At 35.6% G+C, this 17,430-nt stretch overlaps 2 protein-coding genes across 6 annotated transcripts; both read right to left on the bottom strand.

The window, feature by feature from the left end:
• Positions 1 to 1,749: 1,749 nt before the first annotated feature.
• Positions 1,750 to 5,026, bottom strand: LOC111683853 (PAX-interacting protein 1-like). Its single transcript, XM_046950880.1, has one exon. The coding sequence runs from the start codon at positions 5,024 to 5,026 to the stop codon at positions 4,475 to 4,477; it is 552 nt and encodes a 183-aa protein (XP_046806836.1). The 3' UTR covers positions 1,750 to 4,474.
• A 6-nt stretch (positions 5,027 to 5,032) lies between these two features.
• Positions 5,033 to 16,804, bottom strand: LOC111683861 (trithorax group protein osa). Of its 5 annotated transcripts, none has more exons than XM_046950873.1 (12): positions 16,755 to 16,804; positions 16,532 to 16,688; positions 15,298 to 16,467; positions 14,823 to 15,007; positions 14,463 to 14,744; positions 11,074 to 11,290; positions 10,814 to 11,014; positions 10,200 to 10,469; positions 9,803 to 9,959; positions 9,410 to 9,617; positions 9,263 to 9,344; positions 5,033 to 9,165 (listed from the first exon to the last, which is right to left on the bottom strand). In XM_046950873.1, exons 1-12 carry the CDS (start codon positions 16,797 to 16,799, stop codon positions 5,033 to 5,035), a joined length of 7,107 nt encoding a protein of 2,368 aa, XP_046806829.1. In that variant the 5' UTR covers positions 16,800 to 16,804. The 5 variants fall into 5 exon arrangements, with proteins under 5 accessions (XP_046806829.1, XP_046806831.1, XP_046806830.1 ...); XM_046950875.1 differs by having other exon boundaries at positions 10,814 to 10,996; XM_046950874.1 differs by having other exon boundaries at positions 14,472 to 14,744.
• Positions 16,805 to 17,430: the final 626 nt, after the last annotated feature.

Raw genomic sequence — 17,430 nt, 5'->3', positions numbered from 1 at the left:
GGTTTGGTTTTTTTTATAAATTTTTCTCTTTAATAAAGTTTGTTTGTTTGTGAGTGTTTTTTTGCATTTTTAAGGGTTTAGTGTTTAAGTTTTTCTTTTTTTTTAGTTTTATTTTAAATATTTTTTTTTGTTTGTTTAATAATAGATTATTTTAGACATTAATAATAATATATATAATATTTATATAAAAAAAAACTAAAACAAAAATTTGTTTTATTTAAAATTATAAAAAAACATAATAATAATCATAATAATAATAAAAAAATATATGTTGTTGTGTTTTATAAAAAAAATTTTAAGTTTTCTTTATTGTTATTATTATTTTAAATTGTTTAACATTTAAGTTTAGTTTATATAAGTTTTTTATTTTTATTTTTATTTTTATTTTTTTGTTAAATTTAAAGTTAATTTTTTTTTTTTGTATAAATTTATATTCCTTTTTTAAAGTCTTCTTAATATTTAAGTTTTTTTTATTTTATTATTTTATATTAAAAAAAAAAAGAAAAATTAAGAAATTATGTAGAGAATAAATACTGCAGTTAATTGAAAAATAAAAACAAAAAAAAATTAAAAGAAAAATAGTTAAAAAAAATAAAAGTAATTATATTTTTTATTATTATTTTCTATTTATATATTTATAAAACTAATTGTTTATACACGTGCAGACACATTTATTAATATTAATTTTAATTATAATAATAATATTTATATATATAGATTTGTTTTAATTAATTATTTAATAATAATGACCATAAACTACAAATTCTTTTTTTTTTTTTTGTTTTTTTTTATAATAATTTTTGCTTTCATTTACTCCTTTTTATATATTTTCTATTAATTTATATATATAAATTAAGAGTAAATTTTATTTTTAAAACTAACAGAAAAAAAGCCGTTTTTTTTTAATAATTTAAAAATGTTTTTTTTTTTGTTTTCTCTCAGTTATTTAGGAATATCTTGCAAGTTGCGCGTATGTTTAATTTTCTCTTCTTCTTTTTTTATTATTATTGTATTAAATATATATTTTATTATTATAATTATTTATTTAAATTTAATATATATTTTTTTAATTATAAACCTTTACATTTAATTATATATATATATATTTTTGTTTATATTATTTAATGTTTTACGCTTAAAAGGGGGGGAGAAGGAAAAAAATCTCTATACAAAGTTTTTTTTTTTATTTGTTGTATTTTGTTTTTATGTGCAATTTAAGTATTTAAACCTTTTTTTTTCATAATATATGGTTTCTTTAATCATTTATTTCTTGTTTTTATTTATAATTTAATTTCGTTTCTTTTTGCTCTACTTTCTTCTGTCTTTAAATGGTTTTGTTTTTTTCTTTCTTTAAGTTATAATATCTATATAAATTATTTATTTTAAGTTTTTTTTTTTAATTTAGAAAAAAAAATAATTCCTATTGTATTATTTAATTATTTGTTCTTGTTGTCTGTGTTATACTTTTTCCATCCATATTTATATAAGTAATCATTTTATATATTATTTAAAGATTTTTGTTTTTTTTTTTTTTTTTTTCATTTTAATAATGTTGCAGCAACTTGAAAATAAATTCGTTGCATTGTTTAGTTTTAGTATTTAATTAATATTCTCTTTAAACTGTTGCAATTTGTTCATTTTAAGTAGTTTTTTTATTATTTACAAAAAAAAAATTAACAAAACTTTATCAGGTTTTTTCTTTTCAAAGATGACATGTTTCTAAACATTAAAAAAAGAGAAAATGTTGCTAAAGAAAATGTTTATAAACTAGTTTTTCTTTGTATTAACAACAAAGGATTGTTTATGTTGAATTTAAACTTTTAAAAACATATTTTTGTTAAAAATTTAGAAATAGAAAATGTTTTTCTTCATAAACATCAAAAGAATATAAACATTTGCCTCTAAACATTGTTTGAAACATTGTTCATAACATTTGCCTCTAAACATTGTTTGAAAAATGTAATCTCATGATTTTAAGGAGAAGTTTTTTTCTGCTCAAAGACTTTAAAGCAAAAAGTTTTGCTTAAGAAACTATTCAACTGAAATTTTCATTTTAAAAAGCAACCTGACATGTTTATAAACATTATGCAGGCAAAGGCAAATGTTTATAAACTCTTGTTTAGCAAAGAGTAATGTAACTAAAGAAATTATTTATAAAGTTTTCTTTGATATCCAACTGAAGTTTGTCATTGTCTTCTGGAAGCAGAAGCAACATCTATAATGTTTATAACAGAACAAACATCTTAATGTTTATAAACATATTATTAATCTAGAGCAAGATACAGAATAAAATGTCTGCAGAAATTTGCTTAATTTACGCTTAAAATCTGTTCTTTTTCAAAAACAAGCAATCACTTTTAAAGTAACATGTTTATAAACATTTAATTTTGATACAAGATAAGGTTGCTAAAGAAAATGTTTATAAACTTTTGTTTAAATTATAACTAAATGCTGTTTCTTTCATTTAAAGAGAACCCGAGCTTAAAATGTCATGTTTATGAACACAATAAAGCTTATGATTCTTTTAGAAAATGTTTAACAAAGTAAAATTTTTGTCTAAAGAAAAGTTTAACAACTTTTTGTTATAATAACAAATGTTTCAAATGATAAATAGAAATGACAAAATGTTTATAAACATAATATTAGCCAAATACTATCTTGTACAATATGTGTTCAGCGACTATAGTTAAATTTACTTTAGAAGTTTGATCTTCTAGAAGAACACCCGATTTTAAAGTAACTTTTGAAACAAGGCAATGTTGCTAAATAAAATGTTTATAAACTTTTGTTTAAATAAAAACTAAACATGTCATGTTTATAAACACAATTTGCAGCAAAAATGTTGCTAAAGTTAAGATTGGTAAACTTCTGTTAAAATTACCAAAAGTTTGGTTCTTTTTTTAAATCTTCTAGAAGAAACACCGATTTTAAAGTAACTTTTGAAGCAAGGCAATGTTACTAAAGAAAATGTTTATAAACTTTTGTTTAAATTAAAACTAAATGTTGTTTGTTGCTTTACATGTCATGTTTATAAACACAATGTGCAGCAATAATGTTGCTAAAGATACAATTGGTAAACTTCTGTTAAAATTACAAAAAGTTTATGTTTTTTTTTTGAATTTTGTAAGTTTTCCTATAAACTTCTGTTTTATAAGCAATGAGAAGCCGTAAAAACATTTGTTTAGAAATTCTACAAAATATTTCTTTAAACATTTGCTAGAACTACTAATATTACTGCTGGTCAATGAAGAATTGATGTTCAAATTTAAAATATTACGTTTCTAGAGTTCGGCTGTATTTGGTGATGTTCTAGCTGCTTTTATGACGGCTGACTTTGTCATGTTACTACTGCCATTATGTCACGAAATTGATGAACTATTCATGCTTAAAGTTCTAGGTTTTTTAAATGTTTATAAACAAAATGTTGCTCAAGAAAGTAACATATAAACATAAACAATTAAATTTAATTGTTTTCTTATAATAAGCGAATATTACTTGTTTATAAACATGATTATAAAGCTATAATGCTGCCAAATGTAAAGTCTGTAAACATTTACAAAAGCAATTTGTTTAGCTTTTTACAGAGATATTACTTAAACAGTGATAATAAATAGAAGAAATCTTCAACTTTTTATAAAACAAATTTAACAAATATCAATAAACCTTTTAAATAATTAAAAAACTAATTTTTCTTTTTATGAAATTTTTAACATAATTCCAAACACAAAAGGTAAACAACAAATGTCAAATATTTTAACATGATTTCTTTCTTAAAATTTCCTTCTATTTATAAAGAAAAACACAAATTTTCCCACAAACTAATAAAAAAAATATAATATAGCAATTCACAATTCTCTTGTATTTGGTGTAATTTTGTATAATTTTATATATTTAAAACAAGTTTGTTGGTAATTTTTATTAAAAAGTTCACACCTACAAATTTACGTTTGTTTTGTTTATTTTTAAAGTTGTATTCAATGTCAAACTATCATTCTCATGTGAATGCTAAAATTTGTAAGTAGACAAAATAGAAGAAGAATCATAACATAAAGTAAACAAACAGTATTTTATTGCCCGGCTTATCAACATATGAAAATACAATATTGTTACTGTATCAAGTTTATAAACATTTTCAATTGTTTAGCAACAATATCTCTTAAGAAACGTATTCAATCCAATAATTCTCTTTTGTATATAACGTTGTCTATGTTTTTGTTTTGTTGTTCTTCATCTTCTTTTATTATTTCATTCAAACGTTGATAAACAAAAATATCAATTTATTATAAAAAAAATAAAATAATAATAACTAACAAACAAAAATTTGTGCAAAAAATAATTATATCGTCTGAAATATTCAAACTTTTCTTAATAAAAAAACGATGAAAAAAAAAGAAAGACAAGACAAGAAAGACAAAATCATTTTGTTTTTTTTTTTTTAAATTAAACGAAGAAATAATAATTAATATTTTAAAAATTAAAATTTAACCTGATCTCTTGAGTCATGTTGATGTTGTGGTTGTTGTTGTTGTTGCTGGGGTGACTGGGTTGGTGACTGCTGCTGTTGTTGTTGTGGCTGAGTTTGAGGATTCGTTAGATGATGCTGATGTTGTACAGCATGCAAATGCTGCTGTTGCAACTGTAAATGAGCATGATGATGGTGAAGATGTTGCGGTTGACTGCTATAAGTCGGTTGAACTTGTGTTGGCATTATTGATCTGGCTGTAATATTGGGAAAATGTTGTTGTGTCGGTTGTTGCGGATGAAATGTTGCTGGCGCTTCATCTTGGCTACTATTATTAAAATGCATTTCCATTAGACTGGTTGTATTAGTGGGTGTGCTGACATTAAGTGGTGGTGGTGGAAGAGAAAGTGGCGGTAAAGGTTGTGACCACATATGAGGAGTATGTTGCGTTAGATTATGGTGTGGTGGTGGTGGCTGATGCTGTTGTGTCTGTTGATGATGTTGTTGATGGTGATAAGCAAACATTGTTGAGGCAACTGCTGTATTCTCAGCAGCCTGTAACATTGTATACTACGCAACCGCTGCGGTCGTTGAGGTATTTGCAGTTGGAGCTTGCGATGGCGCTGATGCCGTGGGTGGTGGTGGCGGCGGTGCTGGTATCTGTTGCTGATTAGATGAGGAGCTTGTCGTCGAATTACTATTGTTTAATTGTAAACTATTACTACCACTACTGCTTGTACCAATATTACTGCTAGTGCTACTACTACTGCTGCTGGCCAATGGAGAATTGGTGTTTGAACTTAAAATATTACTCTTCAAGTGTTCCGCCGTAGTTGGTGGCGTCACAGCTGCAGCCATAGCTGCTGACGTTGTCATACTACTGCTGCTATTATTTGCTTGTAGATGATGCAGAGCGGCGGCATTGTTGGAACTGCTATTATTGCTGCAACCGCCCATGGAACTATTCATGCTATTCTGACTAAGACTACTGTGAGAACTGGCTGCAGTACCACAACTATTGCTATTTGTACTACTATTGCTGACATCGTTGAAGGCAGCCGAAGGTGTTATCTGTGAACTGCTGTTGCTATTTTCATCGGCGGACATTATCATGGAGGATGAGGAGGGTTTGCTGACGTTAGCTACAGCTGTTTCTGTTGCTGTCACACCGCCACCACTTTCCGCACTTCCTACATTGTTTGCAGCATCATTGCTGGACATAGATGTCGTCTCATGAGCCTCTGATTTCACAGATTCAATTTTAAGTTCTGTCGCAGTGTTATTTGACTCTTTGCTCGCCAATAGCGAGTTTGACATTGACATCGTCATTGTAGCCGTCGCAGATGTAGAGGAGGAGTTTAAACCTAATCCCTGTGACTTCTTTTCGTTTGCTGCTGTCTCTTGCATTTTTTGCTGCAACTGTTTCTGTTGCAGTCTGTATTCGAGTGAATTAGCGCTGGTGCCGGGTCCTCGCGATACTTGGAATAGTACTCGAGAAATTATCAAAGCCACCTGTTGATCCAGTATATGTGACATGACCAGACCTAAAAGTCTTTGTTCTTGTTGCATGAATAGAGATCGGTTGTCGGGATGTTTGGCTAAATGCAGCAGCGTACCCGCAGCTCGTCTTAACATGTCTAAACTAGTACCCATCGAATCTGGATTTTCACGCAAATAGTTGATGCCATGTTGGTTGGCCACTCCCAAAGCAGTTTGTTCGGCTTGCTCGATGAAGGCCACCAAGTAGGAGATGCAGGGCGACTGTAGGGCCACCGTTCGGGCCATGGCACTATCAGCGGCTGCCAAATAATGTAGGAGATTAACCGAAAATTCTCTTAGCACTTGGTCTTCGTTGCGGCACAAGTGACGCGTTAGTACAGCACATAGTTTTTCTAGTCTAGAGTGGGGTGGTGTGGCAATCACTAGATCGACATTGTTGTCGGTGACACACAGCTTACACAGAGCCTCCAGGGCAAGTCTTTGGGGTGAAAGCGAGGAAGCAGGACCGCACGAGGGGAAGGGATCTTGGCCATGGGCACTAGGGCATACAGCCCAGTGCAATAGACCATCAATCAGGGGCCGGGCTATCAGCTCTTCATAGCGCGATAGGTCCAAGTGACCCGCTATGTTAGCCATTATTACCAGCATATTTTCACGTATACTAATCAAGTATTCCCACCACCATTCGCGTTCTCCCTGCAGCGAACTGCAAGAATCAGAGAAATCAGTGTCTTCCTCGGTGCCTCGGTCGTAGTTGCGGTTCTTAGGTGTTCTCGGCAAATGCTCATGATTGAGCAGCAGAAGACGACCCAGCACTGCCAGGAATCTGGAGGATTTGGCTAGAATTGTTTCGTTACCGGGCACAAAACTCAAGTTGCGGAATATATTTGAAATGCAGATGCAACGACGAGCCATTGAATCCTGGCTTTCGTTGACCAAATACAAACTAGACTCATCGCGGGTATTGCATTCGTCTTCGAGCGACGACGAGGAACGACGGCGTTGCAGCACTAAAGCTGGGTCTCTTATTGTTGACTTGGGATCGAATTTTTGCTGTTTCGATGTGGCCGTGTCTTTGGTGGTTTGGATTGTTTCCAATTCCATATCTACCTCTCGACAATCACTGTCTGAGGGAGCTGTAGCTGCTGTCATTTCACTGTCTTCCTCTCGTTTTATTTCAACAGTTTTGTCTTGTTCATCCAGCTTAGTTTTCTTGGCTTCACTAGGTTCTAGGGCTTGTGTATCACCAGCAGCTGTTTCGCTGTTAGTGCTGTTGTGGCTGGTGTTGGGGTTGGCATTCAAAACGGAGTTATGGAAAAGTCTTCGTTTCTTATTGAAAGTATTCTGTTGCTGTCTAGCTTCGGCTTCATCCTCTTCTTCATCTGCTGGCGCAGCTTCCAGAACTTTATCACTTTGCTCTAACTTGGGCTGTTTGCTTTCCTGCTCCTTTTCTTGTTCTTCTGCTTTTACTTGTTTCACCATGCTGTCTTTAGTCTTCGTTTTGCAACTGTTGATGCCGTTGCGTTGGCTGCCTTTGATGTAACGGGCAAATGGAATGTCTACAAATTCTGACTTGAACACATCAATAATGCCCGCATTTATATCTGGATCGGTAAAGCCATAGGTCCAGGCATTGCTACCCACCGGCGCAGTCTCCTCATAGTTGCCACTAAACTCAATGTCCCACGACTTGAGGCCATCGGTTATAAAAATGTCTTGTTCGGCAGGCTGTAGTCGCACAGGCAGACCTTTACGCGACATCATTGTGTAGTTGGGTGTATGGGCCAGTAATATCACACGTTCATCGGGGTTGGCTTGATTTTTAACTTGACCCAAATCAATGCCTTCGTCTTCATCAGAGTCATCCAGCATATGATGCTCATCCTCAGCGAATAAACGTTCGTTTTCCATGTCATAATCGCATGCTGTATTGTCATGTAATCTGCTGCTGTGTTTGTGTAAATCATCTTCTTGTTTAATGGTGACGACCTCGCTAGCTCGTTTGCGCATGCTGCTGTGCAATATGCTGCGCTTGCTATTGATCTTTTTAGCATTTTTAACACTGCTGGCTAATTGTTTCTGTTCATTGTTCTCCTCCTCGTTAAACATATCGGCGAGATTCCTTTGGAAATGCTCCAGCAGCAGTGTTAATAAACCGGGCAAATGTGATAGTCCAAAGTATTGTACTGTTGAATCGTCAAACAGCAGGACATTTAGAACGTCCAAAGCCCAAGTACACTCGGTTAAAAGTCCCGAACGCATGGCCATAAATAAACGCCAAGGATCGACGGGACAAACATCAGCCTTATTTAAGCGTTTACGTTTGTATAATACCGGTGTGGTAGCCTCCACACTATCGGGTGGAAATACGATTTCCTTCTTGATCAATTGAGCAGCAGGACCTATGGGAGGAGCGAATGCTTGTGGTGGCTGCTGCGGCTGTTGGGGTTGTGGTGGAACATTACCCGACACTACACCGGGACCACCTACTACACCCATTGGCTTTTGCTGAGTGCCCATGACGCCGGGAGGCATGATGCCAGTGCCAGCAGGTCCTTGGTTATTGCCTGGCGGAACAGCAACATTACTACCACCGCCAGCCTGTGGTGGTGGAGGCATGGAGAAAGGCGGTTTACCCATACTGCCGGGAGGCATTTGAACACTACCTGACGAAGCATTATTAGTGTTGGGAGGTGCCCCTGGTGGCCCGGCTTGAGGACCCACTCCAGGTCCTACGCCCATATTCATATTAACACCAGGACCGCCGCTGGTGGGCATACGTTGTTGTTGACCAGCACTGGGAGGCCTTAAAGGAGATCCTGGCGCACCACTTGGTGGTGCTCCAGGTGCGCCAGTGCCAGCTCCACCCATTTGTGCCCACTGTGGTGGTGTGGGTTGCTGTTGTCCTTGTTGTTGTTGCTGCTGCTGATAGGGTGGTTGTGGCTGTTGCTGCTGTTGTTGTTGTTGCTGTTGTTGCTGCTGCTGTTGCTGTTGTGGAGGTGGTGGCTGCTGTTGCTGCTGTGGAGGATAACGATGCTGATCCCATTGAGCGGCACCGGCAGATGGTGGCTGTTGTTGACCCGGTGGTCCCAATGGACCAGTCGGTGGAGCTGAGGTTCGTGGCGGTGCTCCACCCCATGCTTGAGGCGATGGAGATGATGGATATTGATTACGATATTGATTCGAACCACCTTGCCAACCACCTAAAATCAGAAAGATTATACACACAGGAGTGTATTAGTTACAAGGATTTTATGGTTATAAAACAAAAAGTTCAATTTAAGATAAGTTAATACTCACCATAAAGCTGTGGTCGTGCATTATAGCCAGGATATGGCTGTGAGTCTTTAACAAAATCTGGATGACGTCGTGGCTGAGGTCCCTTAAAAGAAAAGAAAATAAAGTTAAAAAATTCTGTAAACTGATAAAAGTTTTACGAAAAATTACCTGATCTGGAGGCCTATAATATTCTTGTTGGCCAGGAGCACCGGGTGGAGGATATGGGGAGCTACCAGGTGCTGGAGGACCACCTTGTGGAGGACCGCCAGCAGCTGTAGGAGCACCAGGAGGAGTAGGGGTCTGAGAACCACCGGGAGGTGGTTGACTATATGGACGATTTCCATAAGGACCATATTGATTCGAGCCAGAAGGTGGTCTAAACGGAAAAACAAAGAAAATAAATCAATTGCAAGTTCCACTTTGGAATAAAATTCTTAATGGCATAAAAAATGTAAATGTGTATGAAAAAAACAATACAGTTGTTTTGAACTAAATCTTTGTTTTGTTAATGTTTTCTATGTTTAAGTTTTGTATGTGCTAGAAAAGATTAAAGTCACTCACGCTTCTCCCTCGGGTCCATAGGGAGGGTACATGTTACGATTTTGAGGCGGAAATTGGCCCTGTTGCTGGCCAAACTGGGCAGGAGGGCCGGTTGCATTGTATTGATCACCTGAACCATATTGTCCGTAAGCTCCGGGTTGTCCAGGATAAGGAGAACCTAGAAAATAGTTAAACAGTTTATATTAATTTCCAATGAACAAGAGATAAAAGTAAAATATAATGAAATTAATTAAAAAACACAAACAAAGAAAAAAATTCACAATTTTGCACAAGGAGAGAAGAGAAAAAGGCCAAAAAATACACACACACAACAACAACAGTATGATAAATGAGTAGTGAGACGGAGAAAGAGATAGAAACAAGGAGTATTAAATGATTCATGTGTTGTTTTATGTACCTGGTGTACGAGACACCGGTGGCGGGTATGGTCCACCAGGAGGATAAGGTGGTCTTATGTTTGAAGGATGCGGTGGATGGGACTGAGGTGCAGCACTGGAGGGTGGTGGTGCACCAGTTGTACCACTGGCTGTTGTATTAGAAGCTGGTGCAACACCACCACTGCCTACAGGCTCATCAAATGGATTATTGACACTTATATTATCACTACCACCACTTGTAACGCCTCCACCACCACCACCAGGTGCCGTAGATGTTTGATTATTTGTACCTTCATGATAAGCATCAGCAACATTCATGCAAAAACATTACAGATGGGTTGATGTGATGAGTGTTTGTGTAAATGATGTGTAAATGGTGTTTAAATAGCAACAAAAACAAAATAAATGTTTCAAATGATGGGTGTGATGAGTTATTTTTTATTGATTGATTGATTGTTTGGTTGTTGATATGATATTTGTGACAGATTTGCAAATTACATTTCGAGACAACAACAACAACAATAATGATGTATTAATAATTGGTTAAAAACAAAAAAATGAAAATAAAATAAAAAAATCAAAATAAAAAAACTATTTTTCAAAAAAATCCAAATTTTCTGCTTTCTACACTTACCTGGATGTGGACTTTGCGCATTACTTTGTGATGGTGGTCGTGGCATTTGTCCAGCCGCACCATAATCTGGCTGTGGTCCCGGACCACCGGGATAACTACCTGGATATTGTGGATAACCATCCATCGATGTATTGGCAGCACCACCAGGGGCTGGGAATGAATCTTGTGAATTTGATGAACCAGCTATAATATTTACAACAGCTTGTTTTTAATACTTCATTGTGTTCGATTGAAATTATGAAAAATAACAAATAATTTACCTGGCGACGGTACTGAAGCTGCTTTGGTTGATTTTTTCTTTGTACCAGCCTCTACTTGTTGTATTATCGGTAATGGATCTATATCACCACGATCAAAATGACACTCAAATGCCAATAGATTTTTCGTATAGTGTTTACGTAACGTATACGCAGCACTACTACTTGCACCAATACCCAATAGACCGGCAATATCTTTCCAAGTTTTACTTTTTGTTACCTTTAAAAGTTGGATGAAAAATTTTTGTGGAAACAAATATAAAGTTAGTTTATGTGTTGTGAGATATTTTGGGTAATGAATAGATATACATACATATAAAAGTAATATAATAATACATAATGTAAAAAAATAATTAAAAATGCATAACAAACAGATATACATACATACAATACATATTCATACAATAAAATAAATTTAAGAATAAACAAAATTACGAATAATCCATTAAACAAATTAACTTTAATAGGATTTAATTAGTTTGAGTAGAGGACAAAAGTCTCCTGAAACTTTAAGATCTTGAGCTATTTGTCTTTTTTTTTAATTAGAACCGAATAAGATCTCGAATCAAACATTACTGGGTACACACTAAGGTGCACCATGTCAATGTTTTTGTGATATCAGATGTCCAGATGTTTATATCACTGGTGATACACCATCATACTGTTGATCTCTTAATGATTCGTGCAAAGTGAAAAGGTTAGCTTTGATATAATTGACCCAAAATGATCTTTTGGATATCAACCTTGGAAAAATTCGTTAGGTTAGGTTGATAGAAGGATGTATACTATATCAAATCCGAAGAAACACACTTAAGCCACAATCGGGCCTGTTGTGCGCTCCTTATCGTGAAAAAAGGGGAACTGAATGAATTATTTTTCATTGTTCAAAAGCTCAGTTTCCTGTACGTAATTCCTAAGAATCTTCCAATCAGTGTTATTATGTTATTTTCGGACATCACTTCCAAGATATTTGGATCTAACTTTCACGAATGCCTGGCAGTGGCAAAGAAAGTGCTCCAGAGTTTCACTGTCCTCTCCACATGCTCTACATACTTCTAAATCCGAAATTTTACATAAATGTGCTCGTAATAACTTCAGACTTGCTCTCATTAGGGTCAAAAACCATCCCCCCTTTTAAAATCCTGCAGAAAATGGCTACCATGCTGAACCGATTGGTCCGCTATGTCCGGGGATCGATAGAGGAAGTGGGACATGTATGTTTTACAAAAGTTGTTGTTGAAAGATTTAAAATTCTTACGTGAAGCTTAAATATCGTTCGAATACCATCGCGTAAGATCACCAACGTTCCCACGACAATTGGATCTCCGCTACGGAGCAACAGCTGTATTTAACGGAGGTTTTCCCCCTAGGGAATAACATCCACTTACAGCCAACTTAATACAGCAACCACTTATACTACGTTCCCACGACAATTGGATCTTCGTTCCGGAACGACCAGAGTCATACTCGGCCAAAGATTGTCAACCCAGCGACAGCTGTATCAACCGAAAGTTTTTTCCCCAGGAATGAACTATCGGTCACAGTCAATCTGTTACAACAACAAGAACTTATACTGTGCCTGTTGCCATTAACCACTTCATATATGTCAGAAGATATTGTCAGAAGATATTACTCAGGTAATCAAACTGAATTGAAATTGCATGCTCATGGGACGAGCGTTTGCAAACCTATTCTTTATAAGAGAAGTACCAATATAAATAATAGAATTCGCAGATATCTATTGACGACTCCAAATCCAATACATTCGTATTGCGAAATGTGTAGACATTTCTCAAGGACCTTTTAGGAGTCTTGACTTTCAGTGTATTCATCTCCGTATATTCTGTGAAACCTATGCTCGTTTTATACCTAATGTTTCAGACTTTCGTTCTATAAAAGCCACCAAAGTTTTTTTTTAAACCATGCATATTATATGATCCATCATGGAAGATTAATTCCATCTCATTTGAATGATAGAATCCTTTACCAAAAAAAGTTTGTTATTTGCAATTCTTTTCAGTGGATGGTCGTTGTTTACGATAGTTTTCTCCTGGGTAAGAAAACTTTCGGTAGATACAGCTGTCGTTGGATTGACAATCTTTGGCCGAATATGATTCTAATCGTTTCGGAACGAATATGTATACAATTGTCGTAAGAAACCTTTCTGTAAATGCAGCTGTTACAGGATTGACAGTCTTTGAGCGAATATGATTCTGGTCGTTTCGGAGCGAAGATACAATTGTCATGGAAACGATTTAAGTATGATAGAAAGGCCTGGCCTGGCCTGGCGACACATCTATATAAACAATTCATCTTGACAAAAATGGTACTTAGATAAAGTCTTAATTTCTATTTCAGATTGCAGATGAATTGGCGTGTGTCTTATATGGACTGGAATTAGTAGAGTTAGGTCGTAGAAACCTTCTATCGGCCACTAGTATAGTCAAATATCGCAAAATTTCAATGACACACTGGATTTTTGTAAGTGGTATGAAGGCGAAAAGTAGCTAGAAACTGTAAGACATATTTTATGCAACTGAGATGGAAGTGGCTAGGAAATAAGACTTTAAAAAGAACTAGGACGTGTAGCTAGGAGTGAGTTCTACGATCTTCGTGGTTTTATCAGATAATTCTCTTATTTTGATCCGTTTATCTATATAGAGATAAATCTACTCTTTACTTGCCGTCACTAGTTCTTTTGTTTTTACTTAAAGGTTTCCACCCTGAACCTTTTTTGAGACTAAGAGTAAACTTAACTAAGGTTTTTAAAAGAACCATACCTTTAGCCCGCAATGGTCATTTAGAAGCCGTTTTTTAAAAATATAATATATATAATTAACTACTTACATTAATAATAAAATAATATATGCATATGATATATAAATATAAATCTTGAATAAACTACAAATATTTAAATAAACAATTAATATGAAAAATGAGAGTAGCAACTACTGGTATATAGTGAAAATGGAAATGAAGAAAAATAGGAACAAAAGTGTATACAAACGTTAAGGAGAGAAAAAGAAAAGAAAATATAGGAAAAAATCCATTTCAAAACAAAAAAAAAACTAAAAACAAATTAACAACAACTAACACATTTACAACTTTAAAAACATAAACAAATTTGAAATCAATTAAAGTTAAAAAAACATGCTTTTCTAAAGAATTATGTATCAAATATTGTCTTGTACTTATGGATGCAAAATTGTTTAAGGTTTTCTTTTTTTGAATTTTGGATTTTCTACAATATTTTTTCTTTTTCTTTTTTTTTTGGTTTGGAATTTTGTTTCGGTTTTGGATAATTTGGTTTGGTGATACGATTTTTTTTTTGGTTTTTTGGGTTTGCTAGTAAATCTAAAAAGAAGTTAGTAAAAGGAAATTTGCTACGGCACCTTGCATACCTCGACGAATCCGCCTCGTTCTTTAACGTACAAATATAAACGATAAAGATCGAGCGGTTGTTTCGAGATGGTTGGACAGGCTGTTATTGGGGTACGCCGCTCATCCATAAATGCTCGCAATTTATCAAGCCAACCTCGACGATCGGGATTATCATCCATTTCGTAAAGTTTACAAAGACTATCGGATTTCTTGGCAGACGCTGAGACGACTGTGGTAACGGGTGTGGCCGTTGTACGGAAAGTATCTTGTTGAGGAACATGACTATTGAAACCCTATAATGAGAAAAAATGTATAATGTCAATGAGTAGAGATCTTACTTTAAGCTCTAGTAGGCTTAAGTTGAAACTTACCGGACTGGCTGGCGTTCTTGCCCAATTGGGTGGTGAATTCATTTCATAATCTTCTCCTGGATGACCAGGATGTGGTCCAGCTCCTATACCACCGGGAGAGGTGCTTGGTGGTGCTAAATGGCTTTGACCATAGGGATCATTTTTGCGCGATTTTGGTGTAGTACATTGGGGATCTTCAGCAGAAGCTAGAAATGGACAAACAAAATAGTTACTTGTTTGTAGTAATCAAAACTTTAAGGAAAGCAAATCAATTAAGAAATAATAGAGGATAACGAAAGTGATAGAATTAGAGCTATAAATTTATTCATTCCTTTCTCAATCATGAAAATGAGAATATTATTTTTCTACATCGCATTGAGCCAGTATTCGGAAAATATTTGAACCAACACTTAAGTGATCCGAAATGGTAATGTTATTCCTTTAAATACTTTCCTACTGTCGAATTCAAATTAGTTTCACTTTTCTTTTTACTCACCTGCTGATGCATTTGATATTGTACTCTGCTGACTGGCCTCATCCATAGGAGCACCATCTGGACCCGTAGTCACCACCGATGTCACAGGATGTTGTGGACCACCAGGCGCCGAACTCGATGAACTCGAACTTAGACCATTATCTTGTGATATATGATCTGGCGGTGGTGGAGGACCACCAGCACCACTGCTACTCGTTTCACCACCAGCACCAACCATCATCGATTGCGGCGGTGTAGAGGGCGGAGGTCCCATGGTGGTAGGACCATGTGGTGGACCCATGTGATGTGGTGGTCCCATAGGCATACCGGGATGCATACCAGGACCATTGCCATAGCCTTGTGGAGGACCGCCCGGACCACCGGGATAACCGCCTTTATGTTGTAAATGTTGTTTTAGATAGTTAAGGGGTCTTGGAGAGCCACTGCCTTGTGGTGGAGGTGGTGTGCCTTTGCCCTGAACATGATTACCCATGGCCGCAGCACCAGGACCTCCAGGACCACCGGGTGGTGGACCACCAGGGCCACCTTGTTGTGGCGAGGGTGGTACCCAATTCTGATAGGGTGGATATTGACCGGGGCCACTGTGGTTGGGCATGGGCCGGCCGCCCGGATACTGCTGGGGACCACTGCCCGGTGGCATACTATTAGCACCGGATGCTTGGCTAGATGGAGGTGGTGTGGGAGCATAACCACCTGGAGGATATTGTGGTCGTGGTGGATAGCTTCCTTGAGAGTATTGTTGAGCTTGCTGAGGCGGTGGTGGCGGGTAACCAGAAAGCATGCCCTGAGGACCAGGACTTTGGCCGCCCAACTTATAGCTGCCATGCATATGAGGCGGTAAGGGATAGCCACCAGGGCCACCACCAGGACCCTGTGGAGGTAATGGCTGTGAGGGCAGATTATTGACATTCTGATTTGGTGGCGGTGGTGGCTGTTGCTGGGAACTAGGTGGGCCACCTGACGCGCCAGAGGGCGGTCCCTGTTGTTGCTGCTGCTGTTGAGGCGAATTACTTGCCGACGAGGAAGAGTTTGGAACTCCCGGACCTTGTTGAGATTGCTGTTGTTGCGATGTTTGTTGAGATGGTGGTCCGGGAGGACCACCTCCTGGCTGTTGCATGGGACCACTGCTAGATTGATTACTAGAGGGTCGCGATATAGGATGATTTTGTGCTAATAAAAGAAAAATCAACATGTTTTAAATACTCTTGTAATAATAACAACATTAACAACTTACCCACTGCTGGAGACATAGAACGTGAACCCGAAGAGCCCGTGGGTGAGGGTGTGGGACGTATAACTTGCTGCGGATTTGGTGTACCCGGTGGACCAGATCCTAAACCACTGTGGCCACCACCACTAGAACTATCGTTACTATTTTGACCTATAAGTTCCTGCAAATACAAACATTTAAACAAATTAGTTATTTTAGTATTTTCGTTTCTGTTTAACAATATTACTTTATAAAGATTTTCAAAATGCTCCCAGGGTAAAACTTTATTCATTTTCTTTTAAGGTTTTTCGTATTTTGTTAAATTATTGATTTTAATTTTTATTTACGTTTACAAAATTCATTTAAATTTTTTATTAAATTTGAGTTAAGTTTTTTATTATAATTTTATTTAGGTTTTTTTCTTTGGTTTTTTCTTTTTTTGGTGTTACAAATAAAATCTTTAAAATATTTTCAACTAATGTCATTTTGTTTTCGTTTTTTTAATAAAGAAATTTTTTCATATTTAAAAACACAACAAGTAGTAGTTACAGTAGTAAATTTGTTAGAAAAATGTATATTTTCTAAAGAATAAATAGAAAATAAAGTAAAAAAAGAGAAATAAACATAAAACAAATGTTAAAACAACCACCACTATGTTTTTTACATGTTACTTTTACCCCCTTTTTATTCGTGATTAAAAAAAACAAGCAACAAAAACAACTACTATGTAATTACAGGGTGGCGTTTAAAGAAAAATGTGACAACTACAACAAAAACTATAACAACAACTATTTATAGCAAAGTTTTCTGCTACTATTACAATTACACTGTTTTCAATGAGTTTTTTTTCAAGTTTGTTTTACACAAAGCGAAGTGGGTGCTGTTTTGTTTCAAATAGGAAATGGTGTTATTAGAAAGTAAAC

Source organism: Lucilia cuprina, chromosome 4 (assembly GCF_022045245.1).
Source record: "Lucilia cuprina isolate Lc7/37 chromosome 4, ASM2204524v1, whole genome shotgun sequence".
In the NCBI taxonomy this organism is placed as follows: domain Eukaryota; kingdom Metazoa; phylum Arthropoda; class Insecta; order Diptera; family Calliphoridae; genus Lucilia; species Lucilia cuprina.
The sequence above is the reverse complement of the archived record's forward strand: the minus strand, read 5'-3'. Positions and strand labels throughout refer to the sequence as shown.

Coding starts and splice junctions, on each gene's coding strand:
- LOC111683853 (XM_046950880.1), bottom strand. CDS start 5,026: ATGTTACAGGCTGCTGAGAATACAGCAGTTGCCTCAACAATGTTTGCT.
- LOC111683861 (XM_046950873.1), bottom strand. CDS start 16,799: ATGAATAAAGTTTTACCCTGGGAGCATTTTGAAAATCTTTATAAA. Junction 16,689..16,754: donor ATTTTGAAAATCTTTATAAA/GTAATATTGTTA, acceptor TTGTATTTGCAG/GAACTTATAGGTCAAAATAG. Junction 16,468..16,531: donor TTCTATGTCTCCAGCAGTGG/GTAAGTTGTTAA, acceptor TTCTTTTATTAG/CACAAAATCATCCTATATCG.